This window comes from Squalius cephalus, assembly GCF_949319135.1.
Source record: "Squalius cephalus genome assembly, chromosome: 17".
NCBI classification, from domain to species: Eukaryota; Metazoa; Chordata; class Actinopteri; order Cypriniformes; family Leuciscidae; genus Squalius; species Squalius cephalus.
Window position 1 is genome coordinate 29,882,931 of NC_137138.1, and position 26,753 is coordinate 29,909,683.

A 26,753-nucleotide genomic window follows, 5' to 3' on the forward strand; every position below is an offset into this window, starting at 1 on the left:
CAACTCTATGGGTGGACTTGTGTGTGGTTCGCAACCTTAAGACCTTCTGTGTAAACTAGATGGCCGAACTTATGGCACTTCTGGGGACTTAAGTTCCTAGAGGCCCCTGAGGCATGCAGTCATCACAGGCAGCAGTCTTCACCTGACTAAAATAAACCCATTCTAGCAGATGTGTGAACAGAAGACACTGTGCTCAGAATACATTAGCTCCTTGTTTTTTCAGAAACAATTTCACATTTTTTCCCCCAGAAAAAGTCGTTACTAAGCGGTTCTTTCAAATGGGTACTTTGAAGAGTATTAAGCGAGATCATTTTACAGCTCTGACATTTCTCACTGTCCAGTTTTGCCTCTGAGAAAAAAACGGTTGATGAGACGTTCAAAAGGGATTTGAAAATTGTCTACTGGTTAAATATATGCTTTATTCAAGTGTTCCTAGGAAGTCCCTAGAACTCGTTATTATGCTGTGATGTGTGTTTGAGTGATTTTGGGCATATATATATATATATATATATATATATATATACATATATATACATACATATATATATATATATATATATATATATATATATATATATATATATATATATATATATATATATATATACATATTATGGCAAGCCGTTCAGGAAATAATTATATTTATAATATGAAGTCTGAATATATAGAATGAAAGTCTGAATATATAGAATGGAAGTCTGAATATATAGAATGAAAGTCTGAATAAATATAGAATGAATGTCTGAATATATAAAATGAAAGTCTGAATATATATAGAATGAATGTCTGAATATATAGAATGAAAGTCTGAATATATATATATAGAATGAAAGTCTGAATATATATATAGAATGAATGTCTGAATATATAAAATGAAAGTCTGAATATATAAAACGAATGTCTGAATATATGGAATGAAAGTCTGAATATATATAGAATGAAAGTCTGAATATATATATATAGAATGAAAGTCTGAATATATATAGAATGAAAGTCTGAATATATAAAACGAATGTCTGAATATATGGAATGAAAATCTGATGTTATCAGCGCCATCTTGTGTTATTCATCTACTATTTTTTATACACATTTTGAACAATGAGCGAGTCCGCACGAAATTTAGTAGCAGCAATTTTAAGTAACGATCGTCTAATTAACACCCTGGCGAAGGCGTGTACGGGCCAAAATACTGGCAACCGTACTCCACTTCGTTCTACTGATGAAGAAATGAATTCGCTATTTCATCGCGGAAGAGCGAATGCGGTGAATTCATAAGATTCGTAAATTCCTTCGAGAATGATGCATAATGTTCTTTCAGCAACATTTTGTTGAACATGACTGCCCATAAGCGCTAAGAATGTTGCAAGAATGGAAATATGATCCTCGAGATGACGTGATGTAGACTCTAAATTGTTTATGTTGTTTGGAGTATGACCAACTGTTGCAAAAAAGTCTTGTAGCTCACCAAAGTATTGGAAAATTTCAGGGAATGACATTTTTAAATGAATCACAATTCAAAAGGCTAAAACAAGCTACACATTATTCAGTGAGAATTGTCAAATGTACACTTTCTTTTCACATATTCACACTTTCACATACATTTAGACTTTCATTCTATATATATTCAGACTTGCATTCTATATATTCAGACTTTCATTCTATATATATATATATATATATATATATATATATTCAGACTTTCATTCTATATATATTCAGACTTTCATTCTATATATTCAGACTTTCATTCTATATATATTCATACTTTCATTCTATATATTCAGACTTTCATTCTCTATATATATATATATATTCAGACTTTCATTCTATATATATTCAGACTTTCATTCTATATATTCAGTCTTTCATTCTATATATATATTCAGACTTTCATTCTATATATATTCATACTTTCATTCTATATATTCAGACTTTCATTCTATATATATTCAGACTTTCATTCTATATATTCAGACTTTCATTCTATATATTCAGACATTCATTCTATATATATTCAGACTTTCATTCTATATATTCAGACTTTCATTCTATATATATTCAGACTTTCATTCTATATATATTCAGACTTTCATTCTATATATATATTCAGACATTCGTTTTATATATTCAGACTTTCATTCTATATATTCAGACTTCATATTATAAATATAATTATTTCCTGAATGGCTTGCCATAATATATACATATATATATATATATATACATATACATATATATTAGAGGTGGGCATAGATTAAATTTTTTTTAATCTAGATTAATCTAGATTAATTTTGAAATTAATCTAGATTAATCTAGATTAAAATGGCTCATTTGAATTCTGCCGAAGGCATTCAGAATATGTGTGCTACCCAAATAATGACTATAAAAGGAAGTCTTTGAGAACGGGTTTCTCAAGCCAGGTGGCGCATTAGACCAGGGGCTCATCCCCTGTTTCCAAAATGCATCACAAACTGCTTGAGAAAGCTGTTCTACTCATAGACTGTAAAAGGTTACTACTTTACTGTTACCGTCCGTAAGCAACATTAGGTAGGCCTATGTTATTATCAACTACTATAGGATATCAATTAGGGATGGGCGATATGGCCTAAAATCCATATTGTGATATACAATGCAGCCTCTTGCAGACCCTGCTAAACAACTGCTAAATGTTTTTTTTTTTTTTGTTTTTTTTTTTTGAAAGGGTGTATGTAGTTTTGAGAACATATATTGTGCAAAACTGTAAGTATACAACATAATTTTGCAGATAAATAAAATTTAAGTACACTAGCTGCAGATACTTGAGTAGGTCTAATGTTTATTATGGCTTGGAGCTTATGAAACCCCAAATTTAAAATTAGAATATTGTCTAACTGATGTCTTTTCAGTTAAAAAGAAACACAACAACGATTCTTAAAATTGGGTGCTTTTAATAAAAAGAGATTATGTGCTACACCACTCACTAAGATATATTGGGAATAATACGCGCTGGTATTCAGTGATATGTTTCGTTTTGAATTTGAGGTGGTAGAACGGATCACACTGGATCGTGTGTTAACTTACCGAACTGTTACACCTAGGGTGACCACCTGCTAATAAGCCCAAGGGGGGACAAGGGGTATGTTTCTGAGGGACAATGTGGGACACTGCCTGGCGCGGAGGTGCCCCCACCCCACGGGCAGACTCACTGATAGTGGTTTACCCATTTCTAGCACATACCACCGTACATGGTAATAATGCCCTATTCCCCTAAACATGAGTAATTGCTGATGTATGCTCATGAATAGGCCAACCAATGTGTATTTTTTTTCTAAATAAAGATTCATAATATTTTGAACATTCAATGAATTGACAGATGTACTTCCACTTAAGATTTACTATTTAATTTTATTTATTTTTCATTACAATTAATTCACTTTAAATAAATTATAATATAAAATTATAGGATTAACAGGAATTGTAGTTGCTCAACACCACAGGAACAGTAAAAAAAAAAAAAAGTATTTAAAAAAAATACGATTGACATCGTATTCCCCTCCGATGTCCGATTGAGAAGGACGTTTTGCAAAGGTCACAAAAAGCCCTCTCGGTATCCCCCTCAACACCTTTCAGACACAAATATTAATTTTCCCAGTCTTTCTTGTACCCACACCTTCTCTTTTTAATTGATGATGACGGTGCCTCTCAGTCTCTTTCTCGAATTTTTCGAATTGGAAAGCGCGCATCTAAAAGTTCCTTCCTTCCCAGTGTGTCTGGTATGCGCGTGTGTGCGCTGTCATGACAACAACGAAAAAGTTGACAACAACCTAGTCAGCAGTTCAACTGAGGGGTGGGTGTGGCAACAATAGCGTGCTGAAATGTCAAGTAATGTTCGTTTGTCTGCTTGGGGCTCGAGGATATAGAGCGACCAACTTTTTTTTGAGCAAGCATAGATTATGCGTGACACGGTCTCAATTTGCGGGACGCATGAATTGGGCTTCAAACGCTGTGCGCGCACGCGCTACGCGGGACGGGTGGTCACCCTAGTTACACCACACAGTCTACGTCGGACGGCTTAAATCCGAACCAAGTCCAAATAATGGATGTTGCACCGATCTTTTTCACCAGCTTTCACTTTCAGCCGTGTTTACTTAAGATGACGACGAATATGATGCGTTGCGGCCGGGTGTTCCTCGCGGCCGCGGGTAGATTGCGTCATCATAGCTTGTGTAGCTTGAGCCAGCTCCCAACCCAACTTGGAGAATAGATTAACGGCGATATTTTTTTTATCGCGCGATAAGAGTCTCGCGTTAACGCACCGATAACGGCCCACCACTAATATACATATATATATACATATTGTGACGTTTTGAGGTTTTTGAGTTCTGTTTTATGAATCTGTTTCTATGTTTTCAGTTTCTGTGATCCGTTTTCCCCTGTCTTTTGTGATTTTGGTTTAGTCCTGTTTTCCCCGGTCTGTTTAATTAGTTCATTTGTGTCAGCTGTGTCTTGTTAATCATCCTGTTTGCCTGTGTATATATACCCCAGTGTTTTACTCAGTCTTGGTCTGTCGTCGTCAGATTATGGTTGTCTTTGTATGGTTAATGTTTGATTTCCTGGAGTTTTGTCTTTTGATTTTGTAATCTGAAACCATTTCAGTTCTAATAAATAAATACTTTGTTTTTGAATTACTTAAACCTCGTCTCAGCATCCTGCCTGCATCAACCCTGACAGAACGACAGACCACAACAAAAAAGAAAATGTGCTGGGATCAACTCACAGGGATAATTAAGGAGAGCCACGACCTGCTGGAGTATACGGTGAAGTTCAGTGATATGGCTAAAGACTGGAATGTATGTGATGAAACCATTATCACAGCATATATGATCGGTGCTGTAAGCGTCGATCCTCGTCCACTCCCCGATTTCTCGGGGTTGAGCTGGAGGGAAGCTGTTGCCATCTGCTGGGAAAGTTTTACCCCCCAGTACGCCTCACATCCAGCCAACCCAACCGATTCAGTTCCAGTGCCAGTTCCAGTGCCTGAGCCGTTGGTGCCAGTTCCAAGTCTTGTTCCGAAGCCTGTTCCGAGCCCAGCACATTTTAAAAAGATCACCTGGCCCAGAGCACAAACTTATTTCTAATAGTGCTGATCTTGGGTCTAAAATGTTTGACCCACCTTGGGTATCCGTTCGGAGAGCACGCAAGTTTTTTCCACATACCACCAGATCTACTGATCCTCTCATCAGCCCAGCCGAACCTGAGCCTGAGCCGGTGGCATCTGTTCCTGAGCCTGAGCCGGTGACGTCTGTTCCTGAGCCTGAGCCGGTGGCGTCTGTTCCTGAGCCTTTGGCGTCTGTTCCTGAGCCTGAGCCGGTGGTGCCAGTTCCAGTGCCTGAGTCGGTGGTGCCAGTTCCAGAGCCTAAACCGGTGGCGTCTGTTCCTGAGCCTGAGCCGGTGGCGTTTGTTCCTGAGCCTGAGCCGGTGGCGTTTGTTCCTGAGCCTGAGCAGGTGGCGTCTGTTCCTGAGCCTGAGCAGGTGGCGTCTGTTCCTGAGCCTGAGCCGGTGGCGTCTGTTCCTGAGCCCGAGCCGGTGGTATCTGTTCCTGAGCCTGAGCCGGTGACGTCTGTTCCTGAGCCTGAGCCTTTGGCGTCTGTTCCTGAGCCGGTGGCGTCTGTTCCTGAGCCTGAGCCGGTGGTGCCAGTTCCAGTGCCTGAGTCGGTGGTGCCAGTTCCAGAGCCTAAACCGGTGGCGTCTGTTCCTGAGCCTGAGCCGGTGGCGTCTGTTCCTGAGCCTGAGCCGGTGGCGTCTGTTCCTGAGCCTGAGCCGGTGGCGTTTGTTCCTGAGCCTGAGCCTGAGCCGGTGGCGTCTGTTCCTGTGCCTGAGCCTGAGCCGGTGGCGTCTGTTCCTGAGCCTGAGCCGGTGGCGTCTGTTCCTGAGCCCGAGCCGGTGGCGTCTGTTCCTGAGCCCGAGCCGGTGGTATCTGTTCCTGAATCTGAGCCAGTGATGTTTGTTCCTGTGTCTGAGCCGGTGGTATCTGTTCCTGAGCCCGAACCAGTGATGTCTGTTCCTGAGTCTGAGCCGGTGGTGTCTGTTCCTGAGACTGAGATGGTGATGTCTGTTCCTGAGCCCGAGCCGGTGGTGTCTGTTCCTGAGTCTGAGCCGGTGGTGTCTGTTCCTGAGCCCGAGCCGGTGGTGTCTGTTCCTGAACCTGAGCTGGTGGTGTCTGTTCCAGAGCAAGAGCCAGAACCTGTCAATTTCCCCATTAAAATTTTGGGGGGGCGCATACCTGCTAGGGGAACAGCGGAGGGTTCTCTGACGCGGTTCCCAATACCACCATGGCCACCTGAAAAAATAGCTCCACCATGGCCGCCTGAAGGGTCATCTCCACCATGGCCACCTGAAGGGTCATCTCCACCATGGCCACCCGAAAGGTCATCTCCACCATGGCCACCTGAAGGGTCATCTCCACCATGGCCACCCGAAGGGTCATCTCCACCATGGCCACCCGAAGGGTCATCTCCACCATGGCCACCCGAAAGGTCATCTCCACCATGGCCACCTGAAGGGTCATCTCCACCATGGCCACGTCCACAGCCTGCTCCACCATGGCCACGTCCACAGCCTGCTCCATCATGGCCACGACCACAGCATGTTCCGCCCTGGTCTCCTGACCAACCTGCATCCGTCTGGATCGTCCTGGAGTCTAGGATGCCCACCCTCCCACCCTTTTGGATGTTTTATACGGCGCGAGGACGCGCCTTTGGGGAGGGGGGAGGTACTGTGACGTTTTGAGGTTTTTGAGTTCTGTTTTATGAATCTGTTTCTATGTTTTCAGTTTCTGTGATCCGTTTTCCCCTGTCTTTTGTGATTTTGGTTTAGTCCTGTTTTCCCCGGTCTGTTCAATTAGTTCATTTGTGTCAGCTGTGTCTTTGTTAATCATCCTGTTTGCCTGTGTATATATACCCCAGTGTTTTACTCAGTCTTGGTCTGTCGTCGTCAGATTATGGTTGTCTTTGTATGGTTAATGTTTGATTTCCTGGAGTTTTGTCTTTTGATTTTGTAATCTGAAACCATTTCAGTTCTAATAAATAAATACTTTGTTTTTGAATTACTTAAACCTCGTCTCAGCATCCTGCCTGCATCAACCCTGACATATATATATATGTGTGTGTATATATAAAATTATGAAAATTGTGAAAAATAAAATTATATATATAAAATTGTGAAAAATTGTGAAAAATAAAATTATATATATACATATACATATATATATATATAATTTTATTTTTCACTTCAGGCCAAAGAGTGCTCCCATTGTAATTACTAAAAAGCTGTCACTCATCTCAATTCATTGGGATTTCACAAAGTACAAAATAATCAATGAAGATGTCTACATTGCTTAATGAATCTCTTACTTTGTGTCTACATTTGTACAAAAAAACTCAAATGCTTAACTCAACAAAAAAAAAGAAGAAAAAAAAAAAGAAATGTCCCTTTTTATAAGGGCCTTATCTTACACCCGACGCAATGCAGCGCAAAGCGCGACGCAAGTGTTTTTTGCTAGTTTCAGTCCAACGCAGTTATCATTTTCACATCCTGCGCCACGTTGTTTAAATAGCAAATGCATTTGCGCCCATTTGTGCGCCCATGGGTGTGCTGGTCTTAAAACGAGGTGTGTTCTGTAAAAGATTATTATTGTGTACATAAAGATATGGTGGAATCCGGCTTGTCCTGTAGATGGTCTGCTTGGGCACTTTTACCTCGCACACGAGCTTAAATTAGTCCACCCCGCAAGATTACTGTTATGTAAATGAACCTCGTCTGAAAGGCAAAGGGGCAGGTGTTGCTGTAATTTATAGTAATATTTTCAGAATTACTAAGAAGTCTAGTTTAAAAAATTATTATTTTGAAGTGTTGGTGCTTAGTGTAGCAATATATAGTGTAAATGATAAATTACATTTGAGATTTGTGCTGGCTACTGTATACAGGCCACCAGGGCACCATACAGACTTTATCAAAGAATTTGCTGACTTTCTATCAGAGTTAGTACTGGCTGCAGATAAAGGCCTAATTGTTGGTGATTTTAATATACATGTAGATGACGAAAAAGATGCATTGGGATTGGCATTTAAAGACATTTTTAACTCTATTGGAGTTAGACAACACGTGTCAGGACATACTCATTGTCGTAATCATACTCTAGATCTAATATTATCACACGGAATCAATGTTGATGCCATTGAAATTCTGCAGCAGAGCGATGACATCTCAGATCATTATCTAGTCTCATGTAAACTTCACTTAAATTTAGCCAAGGCTGCAAAGCCGACTCCGTGTTACAAATATGTTAGACATATCACTTCTGCCACTAAAGATTGCTTTATTAATAATCTTCCTGATCAGTTTCATCATCTCAGCATCCCGGATAGCTTAGAAGAACTTGATGTTGCGACAGAAACTTTTAACTCTCTCTTTTCCAGCACTTTAGACACAGTTCCTCCGTTGCACTTAAAGAAGATTAAAGAAAATAGTCCAATGCTGTGGTACAACGAGCACACTCGAGCCCTTAAGAGAGCAGCCAGAAAAATGAAGCGCAACTGGAAGAAAACAAAACTAGAGTTATTTCACATTTCATGGAAAGAGAGCACGATTGCATACAGAGAGGCCTTAAAAGAAGCTAGATCTGCTTATTTTTCAACCCTATTAGTAGAAAATAAACAAAACCCTAGGTATTTATTTGAAACAGTGGCTAAACTAACAAAAAACAAAGCTTCAAGCCCAGAAGTTTCTTAGCAGCACAGCAGTAATGACTTTATGAACTTCTTCACTTATAAGATTAATAATATCAGGGAGAAAATTATAACCATGCAACTGTCTACTACAGTATCGCATCAGGCAGTGCATTGTAGTCTCCCTAAGGAAAAATCTGATTCATTCATTGCTATAGAAGAGGAAGAATTCGCTAAACTCGTTAAATCATCTAAATCGACAACATGTATGTTAGACCCTATACCGACTAAGCTACTGAAAGAGATGCTTCCAGAGGTCATATAACCTCTTCTTAACCCCCTGGGGTCGGCTATCGCGCCGGCGCGATAGGCTTGTTTTTTTCCGTATGAGTGCAAAAAAATTAAATAAATAAATAAATAAATTTTTATCTTATATGCTTGTGTTATACATCAATCGATCCTGTTTGGTGTGTATTTTTTTTGTGTATGCTCATAATAAAAACAAAGTGTTGTGCTTTTCGCGAAATAAAGAAAAATAAACATGATGCGAGTTCTGCCTACTCTCCGTCAGTGAAGTCAATTCTGAAACGCGTCCGAAAATGAACTGTAACTCAGCGAATACTCAGTCAAACAGGCATACAGACACACAGGCATGAAGCTTGAATTATCTTCTTTTAAATGAAGTAATTTTTATAAAAAACAAATATTCACAGTTTATATAATATGTATGTAAAGAGAGAGATGTCAGTCGTTCTCATCTCAGCTAATTAAGTTTTAATGTGACTCCGCCTACGGAGACCGCGCGCTATTCAAACGCAAATGTGAGGCGATCCATACAAACATGTGAAACGCCCACATCAGCTGGATAAGGCCGGTGAAACACTGGATGCGTGGCGTAAGCGTCTCAGCTGCGTGGCGTGTCCGTTTTTATTTCGGCTCCCATGTTAACAGTTTAGAGTTTGCACACTGCCTGTGTGAGACGCGCGTCTCAGGCGCGGCACGAGCCGCGTGGAAAACGCGTGCATTCTAGAAATAGAACCGACGCCTATTTTTCACGCGACACGCAAGCGTCTTGGAAGCGTTTCCATGCAAAATTGAATAGGAAAATCTGTTTATTTGTCATTTTGACACGAATACATATTAATAAATGTCCTTTTGATGTTTAAAAGTGTCTAGGTTTTGACATAAATGCAAATATAAATGTAATTTTACAAAATATGATCGATTTTCAAATACTGTTGTATTGAATGAACAGCTTTTAGCAAACTCTATTGCTATACTGAGATGAGGAATATATACTGTATGTGTTTTGTCAAAAATAAAGTCATCAACTAACTAATAAATCCTTTACTTTGAAATACATATGATAAAATGTATACTTTAGTTTTGAAAGACGTTGACTAGTTTTGAAAAGATTATAAAGTATGTATGTGCATGCATATATATATGTGTGTGTGTATATATGAAGAGTTCAGATGCAAAAGCCTCTAAATGCCATCTGAAATTTTCTCCTAGAATGATCATTTTTATGAAGCTTGTATATTTAAGTTAGCTATAGGTGACACACCTGAATGAATGGCTCATTAAGTATGCAGGGACGTAGTCTCACCAGGTGTGAACTACTAAATATGCATGATGCTGTTGGAGCGTTTACGCCCCATCCGCATATTGGCTTTCCAGACTAAAAGTGTTTCACAAAACTAAAATCAATGTATCGTTTTATGTGAATGATTAGGCAGGATGATTTTCATATCATTTTGAAGAAAAAACTCTAGGCGATGACATCCATTAGTCAAAAGTCTTATTGCCACATATTTAGTATGTGTTTTGTGGCCTTATTTCAGAAACTTTAATTTTTAGTTTTTTCGATAACCATGCATAAACATTATTCTCTCAAAAATGAAAACATGTACATACATGTGGCTCACATACTATGGAAGTCCTGTTTGTGCTATATAGAGTGAATTTACACCTTTGCCATTAATATGTTTATAAGCAACTGAAAAAAGCACAAATGTCAGGGCATGTCAGAACATCTCAAGGACCCCAAAAACACCCCAGACCCCAGAGGGTTAATATCATTAATTCATCTTTGTCATTAGGATACGTACCAAAAACTTCTAAGCTGGCTATGATTAAAGTTGATCCTACAGAATTAGTCAATTACAGGCCAATCTCGAATCTACCTTTTCTGTCAAAGATACAGTACTAGAAAAGGCGGTATCATCACAACTATGTTTCTTTTTAGAAAGAAATGATATCTTCGAGGATTTTCAGTCAGGATTTAAACCGTACCATAGTACTGAGACTGCTCTCATTAGAGTTACAAATGATTTATCATCTGATCGTGGTTGTATCTCACTATTAGTGTTACTCGATCTTAGTGCTGAATTTGATACTATTGACCACAACATTCTTTTAAATAGACTCGAAAATTATGTTGCCATTAGTGGAATTGCATTAGCATGGTTTAAATCATACTTATCTGACCGTTATCAGTTTGTAGCAGTAAATGAAGAAATGTCTTATCGATCAAAAGTTCAGTATGGCGTAGCACAAGGCTTAGTACTAGGGCCGTTGCTTTTCACTCTGTACATGCTACCCTTGGGAGATATCATTAGGAAGCATGGAATTAGTTTTCACTGTTATGCTGATGATACTCAGCTCTATATTTCTTCACGCCCTGACGAAACTTACCAATTCACAAAATTAATGGAATGCATAGCTGATATAAAAAATTGGATGACTAGTAATTTCCTACTACTTAATTCTGAAAAAACAGAGATTCTAATTATTGGACAAAAAACTTCCTCACATAATAACCTAGAATACTGTCTAACACTTGATGGCTGCTCTGTCAAGTCTTCGTCGTCGGTTAGGAACCTGGGGGTGCTCTCTTTGATACCAATCTTTCATTTGAAAGTCACGTGTCTAGTATCTGTAAAACCGCATTTTTCCATCTTAAAAATATATCTAAATTACATCATATGCTCTCATTGACAAATGCGGAACAATTAGTTAATGCGTTCATGACATCAAGGCTAGATTATTGTAATGCTCTTATGGGTGGTTTCCCTGCACGCTTAATAAACAAATTACAGCTGGTCCAAAACGCAGCAGCTCGAGTTCTTACCAGAACCAGGAAGTATGACCATCTTAGCCCTGTTCTGTTAACACTGCATTGGCTCTCCTATTAAACATTGTATACATTTTTCAATATTGCTGATTACTTACTTCCTGTAACGGTCATCAGCTGGAGTGCCCTATTCACTCACAACTACATTTCCCATAATTCAATTCCTGGACTCATCATCCCTGATTATCACATTCACCTGTGTCTCATTATATTGTTTAGTTCACCCCATATAAGCATGGTTCACCTCATCATTCCATGCGACGTCTTCTGTTATGAACTGGTCCGAGACACAAAGGTTGAGGATCCAAATGCAGTTTATAACAGAAGACTTCGTAATCCTCATAATCAGTGATGATGAGTCCGGGCAGTGAATTATGGGAAATGTAGATGTGAGTGAATAATGATAGTCTGATGTGGAGTGCCCTCAGGTGGCTCTCAAGGGCACTCCAGCTGATGACCGTTACACTTCTGGTTCGCGTGGCTACGCGGAAGCGATAAAAATTCTGTATTATAAATTTTAAGGCCAGACAAGTAGTTTGTTGAGGGTTGGTTTGTAGGGAAGGACTACACGCCTGCTCACATATATTCAAACATGCATACCCATAGACTGAACTCGTAATACACGTGCACACCATCAGCATTCTCACGGGTTCGCATTTTTTTAAGTTTGCGCAGAAAGAACTTAAGTGTTTTCTGTTTAAAATGGTGTCGTGTTAGCGGCCCCTAAGTTAATAACTAATGTTCGTTGCGACGGAAGTTAATCAATCAAAACTAACTTTAGCTGGACAATAACTTTATTCTAGAGCTGCTATAAAGCCAAAACAATCTCTGTTACTTTATTTTCCTATTATCAATGTAAAGCCGCTTTGGAACAATCTACATTGTTAACAGCGCTATATAAATGAAGATGACTTGACTTGACGAGCAGTTCCGTTTGCGCTCTGGAGACGGCTTCGGTCTTTCCACTATCAAATTCCGTCATGTAAATAGCAAATCTGACATGGCGCGAGCGCAACTGGCATTTAAAGGGAATTGGAGATGAGACTCTGATTGGTTTAACGCATATAAATCCCAAAACACACCCATTACTCATTATGAGAATGGGGACAACCCTTTTAGACCATGCGCCTGGCGTGCTGACCATTTTTCCCGTCGTTAAACTAGCAAAAGTGGATTCGGACACACCCTAAGTGAACTTGCGCCGTGCGCTTTAGACCATGCGCTTAGATCGTTAAAATAGGGCCCTAACAGTTTATAGGCGGTAGACAATTAAGCTCACTGTTTCAATAACTTAGGACATTAAAGAGACCTTTCCACTGAATCTAAAATACACCAGAAGAATGATGGCCAGGGTCCCCCATGTTCACCTGTGTAAACATGCAATAGTCCTGCTGCAAGGAGGCATGAGGCCTGCAGATATGGCCAGAGCAATGCAATGTTCATAATGTAAGACTACAGTGCTAAGGTAGACAGGATGGTTAGCTGACTGTCCTTGCAGTGCCAAACCATGTGTAACTGTATGTCCCCCCAGATGTGTTCGAGAACTTTCAAGTGCCATGGTGGAAGAGTGGGGTAACATCTCACAACAGGAACTGGCAAATCTGGTGCAGATGATGAGAATGAGATGCACTTTAATCACAGAATCATTATTCCATTTCTGTTTGTCAAATGTCAGTGAAACTTCTTCAGTTTATGTCTCAGTTGATAAATATTTTTATGTTCATTCAAATATAACATAAAAAGAAACTTGAGGATGTTTCTTTTTTGCAGAGTATATTTTCAGGCTCTATTTGGTACCTTGTTTGTGGAAAGTGTATTTTATTTAACAGAGCTATTAGAAAAAGAGAAACAAAAGGATAGATATCAGAGACAAAAAGCAAGAGAGAATGTGGAGAGAGACACCGAGATCTGATGCTATGTTTTCTTCCAACTGCAATACCTCCATATGGGGCCACTGGAGAATTTCCATCCTTTTCCAGGCAGAATATTTATTTGTTCAAAGTATTCACTCAAGTGTGAGGTTGTTTTCCTTTACTTTTTTCCACATTCATGTGATGTACATCTGAGAGTAACGTATTACTGACGAAGAAAATATGTAGGGTGTGGTTATTGGTTGTATGCATTAATTTTTGATTGGATTTTGAGATGTAGCCGTTGCTCTAAAAAAGTGGAGGCAGATGAAAGCGAGCTTGCAGGGGCAAGTAGACCAAATGATTGGAGAAGCCCTGCATACTGTATGTAAACAGAGAGAAGTTTTCAGCATAATGTCCAGCATAAAAAGGGTGAATTTCCCCTCATCTAGGGTTACTGTAAACCTGGTTCCCTTAGAAGGGGAACAAGGCACTGCATCTTGGTTACCAGTGTTTGAGGCACGTGTAAACAAACAGCAATAATCATTGGGAGATGGCAGTCCTTGCGTCACATGCGTATAATGCCCGTGAGTATAAAAGGGTGTCTGAGTTACATATCATCAACACTTTTGTCTGAGGGAGATGCGCAGGCAGGTCCGAGGTATGGCAATGAGACATAGCATGTCATCCCCCTTCTCAGGCAACCAGGGTTACAGTCTAAACCTGAGATGTTTCCTTTCGAAGTGGAACTATGATGCTGTGTCTTGGTATTGATGCTATTGGGAACCAATATCCATTACGGCATGCTGTGGGAATGCCTGCCTCCCAAGGCTGTGAATATTCACAAACATAGTGAGCATAACATAAATCGACTATGGATTACCCAGTCGGAGTCAGAAGCAAGTCAACCCAGCTATGTCAGGCTTATCTCACTAGAATTTGACAAGGCTCATAGGGAGCAGCCTACTGCGGGGGAGCTTCTACTCCATTTTAACACATCTACTCATCAGTTTTAACCCTCTGGGGACCAAGCTGTTTTTGGGGTCCTTGAGATGTTCTGACATGCCTTGATATTTGTGCTTTTTTCAGTTATTTATAAACATGTTAATGGCAAAGGTGTAAATTCACTCTATATAGCACAAACAGGGCTACCATAATATGCGAGCAACGTGCATGTAGATGTTTGTATTTTTAAGAGAATAATGTTTATGCGTGGTTATTGGAAAAAAATAAAATGAAAGTTGCTGATTTAAGAACACAAAACACATAATAAATATGTGTCCACAAGACTTTTGACTAATTGATGTTGTCCCTTTGAGTTCTAGCTTCAAAATTATATGAAAATCATCCTGCCTGATTGTTCACATGAAACACTACATTGATTTAAACATTGTAAAACAGTTTTTTTGTCAGAAGAGGTTTATGCGTGGGAGTGGTAATGGGTCATCAATATTAATGAGATTCAGACCAGAGGTGTGACATAGACGCTCCCCCAAGTGTTAATGGGCCATCAGTGAGGCAGCCTGAACAAAGAATGAGGAGATTCAAATGTTTTGTTTTTCAATCTGTTTTATTGTAATTTTGTAAAAACAAAAGTAAAGGCAGGTATCTCACAGTAAATGCTTATGCCCCGTTGATGCGGGCTCTAAGCAAATCAAATGTGACCATATATTACATATATGTGACCTTTTATATTAACATTACCAATCAATAATTGTTATATTGTGCATGCATAACAACACATTTGTTGCAAAGCCACACAGGCACATATAGGCTACATTTGTATCATCAGTATAAGTATATAAACAAAATGTAACTAACATCTGTAAAATAGTAGGTAAATATGTACTTACTCTTTTTGATTTTTGTTGCTGCGTGTCCTCGTTGCAGTGGAAGGCGAGAGTGAACAAGCTACATTCCTTTTAAAAAAAGTTACAAAACATATGTAACATCAACCAATCTCCAAAAATAAATAATAAAGTCATACAGGCTCATATTATTAACACTAAGTATAAACAAAATTGAACTAACACCTGTAAAATAGTGGGTAAATATGTACTTACTCTTTCTGATATCTGACTGTGTTGCTAAGCGCACTCCGAGTTGCAGGCAGAGGTAGTGATGAAGCTACATTCCTTTTAAAAAAGTTGAAGAATATTATTACATAAATATAACTATAGTAGCATTAGTCTATAATGAATTACTGATGTAAATAATTTTAGACGCGTGCAATAAGCCTATATGCGTGTCAATGGGCCATTACCGGAGAGGCACACCGCAAACATTAGCCTAACACATTTGTGCACTTCATTAACTGGGTATATTTACACATTTCAGCACATTTACACACATTTACAACTGATATTTGCGAGCATGCATCGTTAATGATAATGAGGCAGCATTTATATAGTCAAAATATAATCTAAACACCTACTTTCTAAAATAATTTCTAAATTCTATCTTTCATACATAATGATCTAAACATATCATTTAGGCTACACATACAAATACAAATTTCCTAACCAAGGGGTGTAGCATATGTACACAAAAAACAAAACAAAACATTTTTAACGTTGAAATGGTACGAGATATTAAATTCATGGTATAGATATGCACTTTCATTAGATCGTGTTGAATAGGTAGATATAAAATGTCAGTACTCTGGATGGCAAGTCCACCCAGTATAATATGTAAGCTCATGTTTTGAATAGCTTGTCAATTAATGCAAGTAAGAATAAATACTTACTCATCCGAAATTCTATCCACGGCTGGATCAAGTCGCTCTTCAAAATACAAACGGTCGTCATCAGAGTAGTCGCGCTCCTCTTCTGATGAAAATCTGGACTCTTCGTCGCTAGTATCCAGGACGAACTGAAGGGCTTCCGCACCGGTGTACCGTGTCATCTTCCCAACGCGCAGGTGACGAAATGAAACTTGAAGCGTTTAATGCATTTGCTTGGCGGCGTTTACCTGTTTTGCATAGATGGCTTAGCACATTATCTTGTGAATAGCGCGCTCCGTGAGTAGGCGTGAACGAATTAAAGTCAATGAGCTCGTAATGAGCTCGACTGGAATCGCTCTCTTTTTATACAGATTACAGAAGCTGATAATATTTGTTTTTTATATAAATGACTTCATTTAACAGATGCGATCTCAAGCTTTATGCCCGTGGGTCTGTTTGCCTGTTTGACTGAATTTTCACGGAGTTATAGATCATTTTCGAACGCGTTTCAAATGGGAGTTTACTGACAGAGAGAAGGCAGAAATCGCATCATGTTAAAGTTTCTTTATTTGTCAAAAAGCAAAACACTTTATTTTTATTGTGAGTATACAGAAAAAAAATAGAAACTGAACAGGATCGATTGATGTATAACACGAAAATTAAAGATCAAAATTAACAGAGCATTTTGTGTTTATTTTTCATTGCTAAAAAAAAAAACTAGCAAAACGCGCCGGTGCGTTTTTGGTCCCCAGAGGGTTAACCACTGATCATCTCTATGGAAGCACCCCACCAAAGGGGAGCATATATCCCTTCCTCAAGACTCAACAACAGTTGGGACCCTGCTCTACCTTAAGGGGTACTTGAGCAGCCTGCCAAAGGGAGCATGCAAGGTGCTAAAAACCTCAGTAATTAGCACCTCCCTTTGGTATTTCCACTCATCCAAGGGAGATAATACATTTGTACCCTTTACTCAGAAAAGGGAGGCAAATGGAAGTAGGACATAATGCAGTTTGCCCAATATCTCTCAATACCCAGGCTCTAAACACCAAGGCACATGGAAGCCTAGGCCCTACTTAAAGAGCCCAATTTAACTGGGGGTGAGCAGCTCATACCCTGCCTTGAGTCAAGGCACTCTACCTAAGACCCGTTAAAGCTAGCACTTCATCTTTTTTATTTTGGCAATAGACCATAGTATGCAACAGATAAAAGGAGGGACGCCCCACAGGCGAACTTCCTCTAATTATTAGCATTGTTAACCCTTTCACACGTAAGTTTAAAATATTCTGGCTGACCCCCCCAGCGTGAGTTTTTCAAGGCGACCGTTATTTAGAACGTGTCACTTTATGGTTTCCATGGTGACGCGTCATTGCTTGTCACATGACACACTGCAGCAACAACAGCGCTAAATGAATGATGATCTGCTTTTATGTCAGTTTTCCTTTCTTATTCAAAATATTCACACATTTGTTAGCTATGGCATGAAATATCTGATATTCCAATTGTCAAATATATGCAAGTGGAAGTGTTTTGTTGTTTAAACACCTTTATAATGATTGCGTTAGTTGAGCTGTATGCGCGATGGGCGCCGCCATGTTAGTTTGTGCCGCAGATGCAGTTCAGAGAATCGGATCTGTTGGATTTACAACACGTGAATTCATCCACATCTCAAGAAATACATAAAAGTAAATGGCTGGTGAACTGGGAGAAGAATAGAGTAAACTTTAAAGTTACTTACACAATGTGTACCTGATATGAATAAAACGTGTCTAATTATAATGGAAAGGATTATTATTGCCTCTTCCATAGACATCAGTGTGTATTTTGTATTGTATTGCAATACATTGTAAATTTATTGTTTTTTTAGTACTTATGTGAATTTCTATGTCTGAAACCTAAAATAAACATTATGTGGTTGAAAACACTGAAAAGTTGTGATATATGACAGCTCTGAGTGCCTGTCTCTGGCTCAGTGCCAGCCAACGCGCAAAAGCACATTTGAATTCAGCAGTTGATCACGTGATGCACTGCCCGTTCTAATCACACCGTGTGATCGTATGCTCCAGGGACCAGCCTAGACTGATCACACCAGTGTGATCGTACATGCGAAAGGGTTAAACCAGGGGCTATAGTAGAGCACCCATCAAAACACCCATCCAAAGGGGAGCATACATCCCTACTTCAAAACTCAACAGTACCTCTGCCACCAGTTGGGGGGCCACGTACAATGGGCATGCAGCTTTCGGTCTGTGGACGGGGCCTCAGCTGCATTGGCATATCAATTGCCTCGAGTTGCTAGCAATACGTCTTGTTTTCAGCCGCTTCAAGGTGCTGCATCTGAGGTCGCTTCATGACATTCACATCCCTGGCGAGCTCAGTCGTACAGCCGACGAGCTCTCATGACTGCTTACGCTTCCGGGATAGTGGCGACTCCATTCCCAGGTGGTCCAGCTGATTTGGAGGCGCTTCGGGACCGCACAGGTAGATCTGTTTGCCTCACCGGACACGTCACATTGCCAGTTGTTCTTCTCCCTGACTGACGGAACCCTCGGCACATATGCATTGGCACGCAGCTGGCCCCGGAGCCTACGCAAGTATGCGTTTCCCCCAGTGAGCCTTATTGCACAGACCTTGTGCAGAGTCAGGAAGGACGTGGAGCAGGTCCTGTTAGTGGCCCCCTATTGGCCCAACCGGACCTGGTTCCCAGAACTAGTACTCCTCGATACAGTCCCTCCCTAGCCCATTCCTCTGAGGAAGGACCTGTTTTCTCAGAGACAGGCACCTTATGGCACCTGCGTCCAGGCCTCTGGAAACTCCATGTCTGGTCCCTGGATGAGACACTGAGGTTCTAGGTGACCAGCCCCAGGTGGTGGTAGACACCATCACTTCCACTAGAGCACCCTCTATGAGGCGCCTCTATGCATTGAAGTGGAACCTATTCGTTGAGTGGTGTTCTTACCGATGGGAAGACCCCCGAAGATGCCCGATCAGAGTTGTGCTTTCTTTCCTGCAAAATGGGTTGGAGCAAAAACTGTCTCTCTCCACCCTCAAAGTGTATGTCACCGCTATTGCCTCGCATCACAATGCAGTTGAAGGTAAGCCATTGGGAAAGCATGACCTGATCGTCAGGTTCCTGAGGGGGGCAAGGAGACTAAATTGCCTCGTCCCCACTCTATACCCTCTTAGGACCTGTCTCTGGTGCTCAGCACACTGCAGAGACCTCCCTTCGAGCCGCTGCCGTCAGCAGAGCTAAAGATCCTGTCACTAAAGACAGTGCTCCTGATGGCGCTGGCTTCTATCAAGAGTGTAGGGGACCTGCAAGCATTTTCGGTCGACGAATCGTGCCTAGAGTTCGGGCCGGGTGACAACCATGCTGTACTGAGACCCCTGGCCTGGCTATGTGCCCAAGGTTCCTACCACTCCTTTCAGAGACCAGGTAGTGAACCTGCAAGCTTGAAGGAGGCAGACCCAGCCCTGGCTTTTCTCTGTCCCGTCCGCTCCTTGCGGTTATACGTGGACAGAACGCAAAGCTTTAGGACCTCAGACCAGCTCTTTGTCTGTCTGTTAGCAGAATGGAAAGGCTGTCTCCAAGCAGAGGTTAGCCCACTGGATAGTGGATGCAATTGTCTTGGTGTATCAATCCCAAGACATGCCTTGCCCATTCGGATTGCGAGCGCACTCAACTAGAAGTGTTGCTTCCTCCTGGGCATTGGCTCAAGGCGCCTTGCTGACAGATATATATAGAGCTGCGGCGACACCCAACACGTTCGCTAGATTCTATAGCCTTCGTGTAGAGCTGGTATCTTCCCGTATACCAAGTGGCCAGTAGCGCAGGGAACCCGCTCAAGTGTCGGCTTGCTACGCCATTCTCGCCTGGTCGGCTAGATACGTGTGTCTATTTGCTCCAGTGTGTTCCCCAGAGACGGCTAACCCTGTTGAGTTCCTTCGTCACTCCTACGGCAGTCAGACATTGCAAAGCATCTGACACCAGGCCAAACACTCATATGCACTGAGGAACCTGTGCTAGACTGGACGTCTATATGTAGTGGTCCCTGCGGCGACCCCATATGTGTATTTTCCATGGTACAGCTACCCTATCGGCTAGCCAGTGTTTTTCCCTTGGCAGAGCCCGCTCTGCCATCTCTGCCGGTGTGCTTCCCCTCTAGGATCAGGCTGGAACCACCCCAGAGACTTCCATATGTCTTACTACCCTCCTTGGCTAGGCCATATGTGTATTCTCCACAGGTTACCTCCCTTTGGGCAGGTCGTGGCTTCCGCAGCATTCTCCTTCCCCTGGGAAGGGCACGCTTTCCCAGTGTTATCCAATGTTCTCACTGCGTGGGTCTTGCAGAACATCAGTGGCCAGGACTCCCCGCATAAGCTTCTGCCCCAAACTATGGGAGAGAAGTGAGGCTTATGCAGGGCACTGGAAGGGCCAACAACATGGCGTGTTGGTAGGGCTACCATTCAAGTCGGATCCCTCTGACGAACGTAGGAGTGACCGACATGAAAGGGAATGTCTCGGTTACGAATGGTAACCCACGTTCCCTGAAAGAGGGAATGGAGATGTTCGTTCCGTCGCCATGTTTTTGTACCATCGCTGCAGACAGCTGGGTCCCTGGCTCGGCTCCTCAGCGAAAACCAAAGATGCTTTGCACCTTCTGCTCATTATATACCCGCGCTGCGTGATAGAAGCAGCTGGCGCAATTATCACATGCCAATGTGCATTGGCTCGTTTACTTTCTCTCGAAGTGTAGATTGGTCTCTCTGCGAAGATCCCATTCAAGTCAGATCCCTCCGACGAACGTCTCCATTCCCTCTTTCAAGGAACATGGGTTACCATATGTAACCAAGACGTTTTTACCTGTGTTTAGGTTACTGTTTTTTTTTTTTTTTTTTTTTTTTTTTTTACATATAGATTCACAATATCATATCATTTGACAGTGGTAGTAAGTAGCCAGCATGGTTTTACCTGTGGTTACCAAGTCAGTCTCACTGTCAGAATATTTTAATTTAAGCCTGTAATAATATAATAATTATAAATGAAATAATTGTTGCCAATAGCTATGAGCTTGTATAATTCATATATTTGTTCCAAGCAGAGGTGGACAGTAACAAAGTACATTTACTTGAGTACTGTACTTAAGTATACTTTTTGAGTATCTGTACTTAACTTGAGTATTATTTTTTTCTGGAAACATTTTACTTTAACTTCATTACATTTGAAAGACAAATATCGTACTCCACTACATTTCTGTCAAGGTCCTTGAGTAGAAAGTAGTAATGTCAGTTAGGGGGTGATTTTGGTTGCAGGGCTTGCATTTTGGTTGGAAATCAAAGTCGAGTTGACGTCAGAACCCGACTGATGTTGGTTTCTGACGTCAACACGATTTTCATTTTCAACCACAATACAACGTCTGTCCAACGCTGGAGATTAACATCAATCTGACGTTGGATTCTGACATCAATCTGATTTTCATTTTCAATGTTGGGTTTGGTCTTCTAAATGCAAATTGTGTCATTGTTTTGGAGCACACTAGCTTATAACAGGAAGGCTAAAATATTCATACTAAAAGCCAAAAAACTTTAAACGGCACTATTTGAGGGAACAGCCATTTGGGTGTCCGAAACCATTGTGGACGTTATTGAGTGCACTTATTCAATCTCACATTCAATCCCACTACTGGAACTGTGTTCTAGAAATAAATTTGATATTGATATGAGGGTAGGTAGGCAGGCATATATTCAGAGGCATAAGGTACTGTAAGTATTACATACAACAATGCAACAATAATAAAACAATGCAATGACATTTACTTTTTACTTTTGATACTTAAGTACTTTTAAAAACAAGTACTTCTGTACTTTTACTTGTAATGGAGTAATATTCGACCAGTAGTATCTGTACTTTCACTCAAGTAAGGAAGTTGTGTACTTTGTCCACCTCTGGTTCCAAGTAAAATAGTTGTACACAGCTGTACATTATTAAGTTGGGTATCACTTTTCCAAGTAAATACAGTACTTTTACTTTTTAGGGTTGTTTATCTTATTTATTGAAACTGTTATGTGTTTCATAATTTGTTTATGATTATTTATTTATCAGTCATCAACTGTACAAAATATATGAAATTGCCCTTTGGAATATTTTATTGCTTCTATTACAGTTTGTAAACAGGGGCCTTGCCATGTGGATAAATATGAAGTCAAACTCTTTGCTAACCATTTCCTTAAATCATCCAGCACAACTAAATGTAGGCTTATTACATTATATTAGTTTCTGTGCAGAATGCTGTATTATTAGAGATGCCGTTCCAGTTTTCAGTTAGCGTTGAAGCAGTGATGAGTCATATCAGTGGATCTTTAGAGTGGCCTCCTTAGCCAATCGTATTTGCCCTACATCCAAAAGTCACTTCTCAAATGGACCTAATCCTATCAAAGCAGTATTTTTGCTGCTTAATTAATATCAAAATTGGTACACATCTTAATCCATTTTATAATGTTTGCATTACCTTCTCATTCAATAAAAAATGTTTTATAATGAGTTTGCCGTCCTAGATGTTACAATGCTGTCAAACCAGATCAAACAAATATTGAGGCATAAAGTTTCTTATTTATTATCCTAAAATTTATTTGAAACATAATACTCAATTAGGGGTGGTGTTATGAAATAAAAATTTATAATTATCGAGTAAGAGTAAATACAGTCAGAGTAAATTGGATCAAAATCAATGACATGACGAAATGTTGACTAAATTGAAAGTACATTTTCTTTGAAAGGAAAAATCTGACTGAAAATAACAATATTAATAAGTACTTTGAATACACCTTAATTCTCAATCTCAGACTATTTCTGTGCTCTTTGCAGGATTACACCATCACCATGTATTTCCAACAAAGCTGGAGGGACAAACGGTTGGCCTACGCTGAGATGGCTTTGAATCTCACTTTGGACAACCGTGTGGCTGATCAGTTATGGCTCCCAGATACCTACTTCCTGAATGACAAGAAGTCTTTCCTGCACGGTGTGACGGTGAAGAACCGAATGATTCGGCTCCACCCAGATGGCACTGTTCTTTATGGACTGAGGTAAATGCCACTGCCTCTGTAACATCACTGCTACCTATGTGTATTGTGCTGTATAATGTCAGATTTTCCAATAACACTGCAAACCATAGTCTTGTAACCATAGTCAAACCAAGTCCACATGAAATCAGAAATGACCCTTAGCACACATTACTAGTCATGTGGTGAACAATTAATCCATGACAATTACATTTGTCACAATACTGATGTTAAGTCGGTCACACCTCTCACTTCACACAGACTTTAAGATGATTGTAATCAGCTGAAAGTAATGAATAGGTTTCATTCACTCAGTCCAAGCTCAATAATTGCCTGATTCACTGTCATTTAGCCTGAACTTTGCAGCCATATTGTCTTACATCATTCTTGTATTTATTGTTGATATCAGTATCAAAGTTCTTAGTTTAACTTTAATTAAAAGTTAAACTTTATGTCACACTTGCTATCACAGTGAGGACAAGGTTAGCTATGGGAAAGCTTCTATTTGGGGTGTGTGAAAGATATGTGTTAATGGTTCACAGCACTGACAGACTGTGTTGAAAATGAAGGCGCTAATGATATTGGGTGGAAAGTGTGAGGAAGCTTTTGATTTACAGCACCGCTTCAAACTTCGTTATTGATTTGGCCAAAGTAAGGTGGTCCCTTACTTTCAGAAAACATAAAACTGCATATAGCAAATTAGTCACGACTGTTTCCTGAAACTGTAACATGGTGGCACGTTGCAATATATGAATGTCCATCATTTGTGAGAAAGACATTTACGAAATTTTTCGGCTTTCCGTGTTTTCACTGTTATACGGTAGGGGGCGCTATCACAAATCTTCTGAAAGAGTACTGAATCTCATTAGCAAAACACATATGACAAAGATGCGGAAAAACAAGCAATATAATATGTAATCATATGCATATGTAAAATTGCGCGATCATCAACATCAAACAGCATATAAATCAAAACTGCCCAATGTTACTGAATGAAATGTCGACCCAGGACGAGCTATAGGACTGTCCAACCTTAGTGTTGATGGACTCGATCTACTCCATCTGTTTTTATCATCGTTCTGAATCCGATCCTGATGTAGTCTTTGACAAAAATGTGAATTTCTCACCTTTTTGCTCAAAATGTTGCTTTTTTAATGAATCTTACTCACATTCAAGTTTTGATTAAAAAATAATGCATGAATGATTTTTTTGTTTGTTGTTGTTTAAAAGCAGAGGGACTGTTCTTTTGACATTTTGCATGTTCAGATATTCATACAACAAAAATATTCTGGGGACCATATACATTTTTGTGCAAATTATCAAAAATGTTGGCGCCTTTTAAAAAAAACGCTGGTGGGAAAAGGCTAATTAGTCGATTCAAGATCGCCATTAATGTCAGATTTTTATAGTTAATTTACACAAAACAACAAAGCCATTCATTTTTTTTTTTTAAATCTGGTTTACATGCAATATGTAAATAGAGATACATTAAATATACATAGTTATTTGTAACCTGATGGCTACATAGGAAAAAATGCTGGACACATCAAAGCAAACCTTCCAAATCCATTTGTCCTGTTGGATGTGTAGCACAAGCACACATAAAACCGTCACCTACTCTTCGCACCATCCAGTGTAGACAGCATTTTAATGGGTTCTGTTTGCTTTTGATGCACCATATTGTGCTGCTCACGTCCAGTGTAGACGCAGTGTAATAATCTAAAATTCAGTAAATTTATTAAATTAACAACAACAACAAAAAAATTCTCTGAACTTTTCAGCTAGATGGAGCACAATGGAACAAACTGAGACAAGTTTTGAAGGTTTGACTATTGTCAGCTCAACACACAGGGCCCTATTTTAATGATCTAATGCTGCGTTCACACCAAACGCGAAAATGCGTCTGGCGCGAGTGATTTCAATGTTAAGTCAATGGTAAGACGCGTTTACGCGCGTCTGGAGGTCTTGCGGCGCGAATGAGGCGTTTAGCGCGGCGCGGTAGACGCGAATTCGCCTCATTCGCGCGTCTAGTTCGCGCGAATGACGCGAATTGAGCGTCTGGCGCGTTTCGCGCGTCAAGCGCGAATTGTGCTTTTTGTGCATCACGCGTTTGACGCGAATTCGCGTCTGCCGCCCGAGTTGAAAAATCTGAACTTCTGCGTCAATTCGCGCCGCGTTAACCAATCAGGAGCCTGCCTGCTTGCTACTGTCACGTGGTGAACTGACAGTTTAATGTTATTTTATGTTTGGCCTCAATAAATTATTTAGTAATATGACTAAAATGCACAACAAAACAAATCTTTCACATAAAAACTCGATTTCAATATGAGAGATAGCCTACTCATTTGTATTGAATGCTATTTATTCCATATCTATTCTAGATTAGCCTATATGAAGCTTTATTAATCTAATGTAAAGACACCAAACACAATTAAGTGTATAAAAACTTTTCAAAAAAATCACAGGACAGGTTTCACTTTTGGAGGCTGGCTCCATTTATTATCAAAACAAAAATAAATGACAGATTAGGTGCGGGAGAGGGTGAACCTCGCGCCGGACTGTACAGCGCGGGCTCGTCATGCAGAGACCACTCGAGGCCGAGGCTTTATACGGCCTACGCTGTCCTCGTCAGCGTCCTCACCGTTAGGTCCACCAAACCTACCTCCTGGAGCAAATTGTGAAACTCCTGAAACCCTCCGGAGGTTTTGGTGGACCCGAGTACAGCGACGATGTCCCCTACGCAGCTGTTTGCTCTCCAGAGCATATAAGAGCGGTGACTCTCTCGATTAATGCTAATGCTAATGCTCGATAAACATCTAAAAAAGATGGCCGCCAACAGCTTTCGAAACTTTCGCCCCCGGACTTCACCTTTGACGCGCGAGACGCGCGTAAATTTTTTGATTTGCACACAAAGTGGTCACGCGTATAACTAGACGCGGCAGGCGCGAATTTTGACGCATTTTCGCGTTTGGTGTGAACGCAGCATAAGCGCATGGTCTAAAGCGCACAGCGCAAGTGCACTTAGGGCGTGTCCGAATCAACTTTTGCTAGTTTTTGGTTTGTTCTTATTCTCTTAATGAGTAATGGGTGTGTTTTGGGCATAATGTTCAGTAAACCAATCAGAGTCTCATCTCCCATTCCCTTTAAATGCAAAACGTGACGCAATGGCCAAAAGCTGTTACGGTGACAGATAAAATATCAACACTACAGAGACTAAAAGTTAAAAAAATTAAAATAATCTTGCTTGGTTGCTGGACGTCTAGTGAAATAGTCAACTATCT

General features: G+C 40.3%; 1 protein-coding gene across 1 annotated transcript in view; it reads left to right on the forward strand.

Moving 5' to 3' along the window:
* Positions 1–26,753, forward strand: part of gabrb4 (gamma-aminobutyric acid type A receptor subunit beta4) — a 105,772-nt gene that overhangs the window by 37,976 nt on the left and 41,043 nt on the right. Inside the window, exon 4 of the mRNA XM_079847022.1 lies at positions 23,276–23,496. Within this exon, the coding sequence (XP_079703148.1) occupies positions 23,276–23,496 (221 nt within the window). The remainder of the gene's footprint in view (positions 1–23,275; positions 23,497–26,753) is intronic.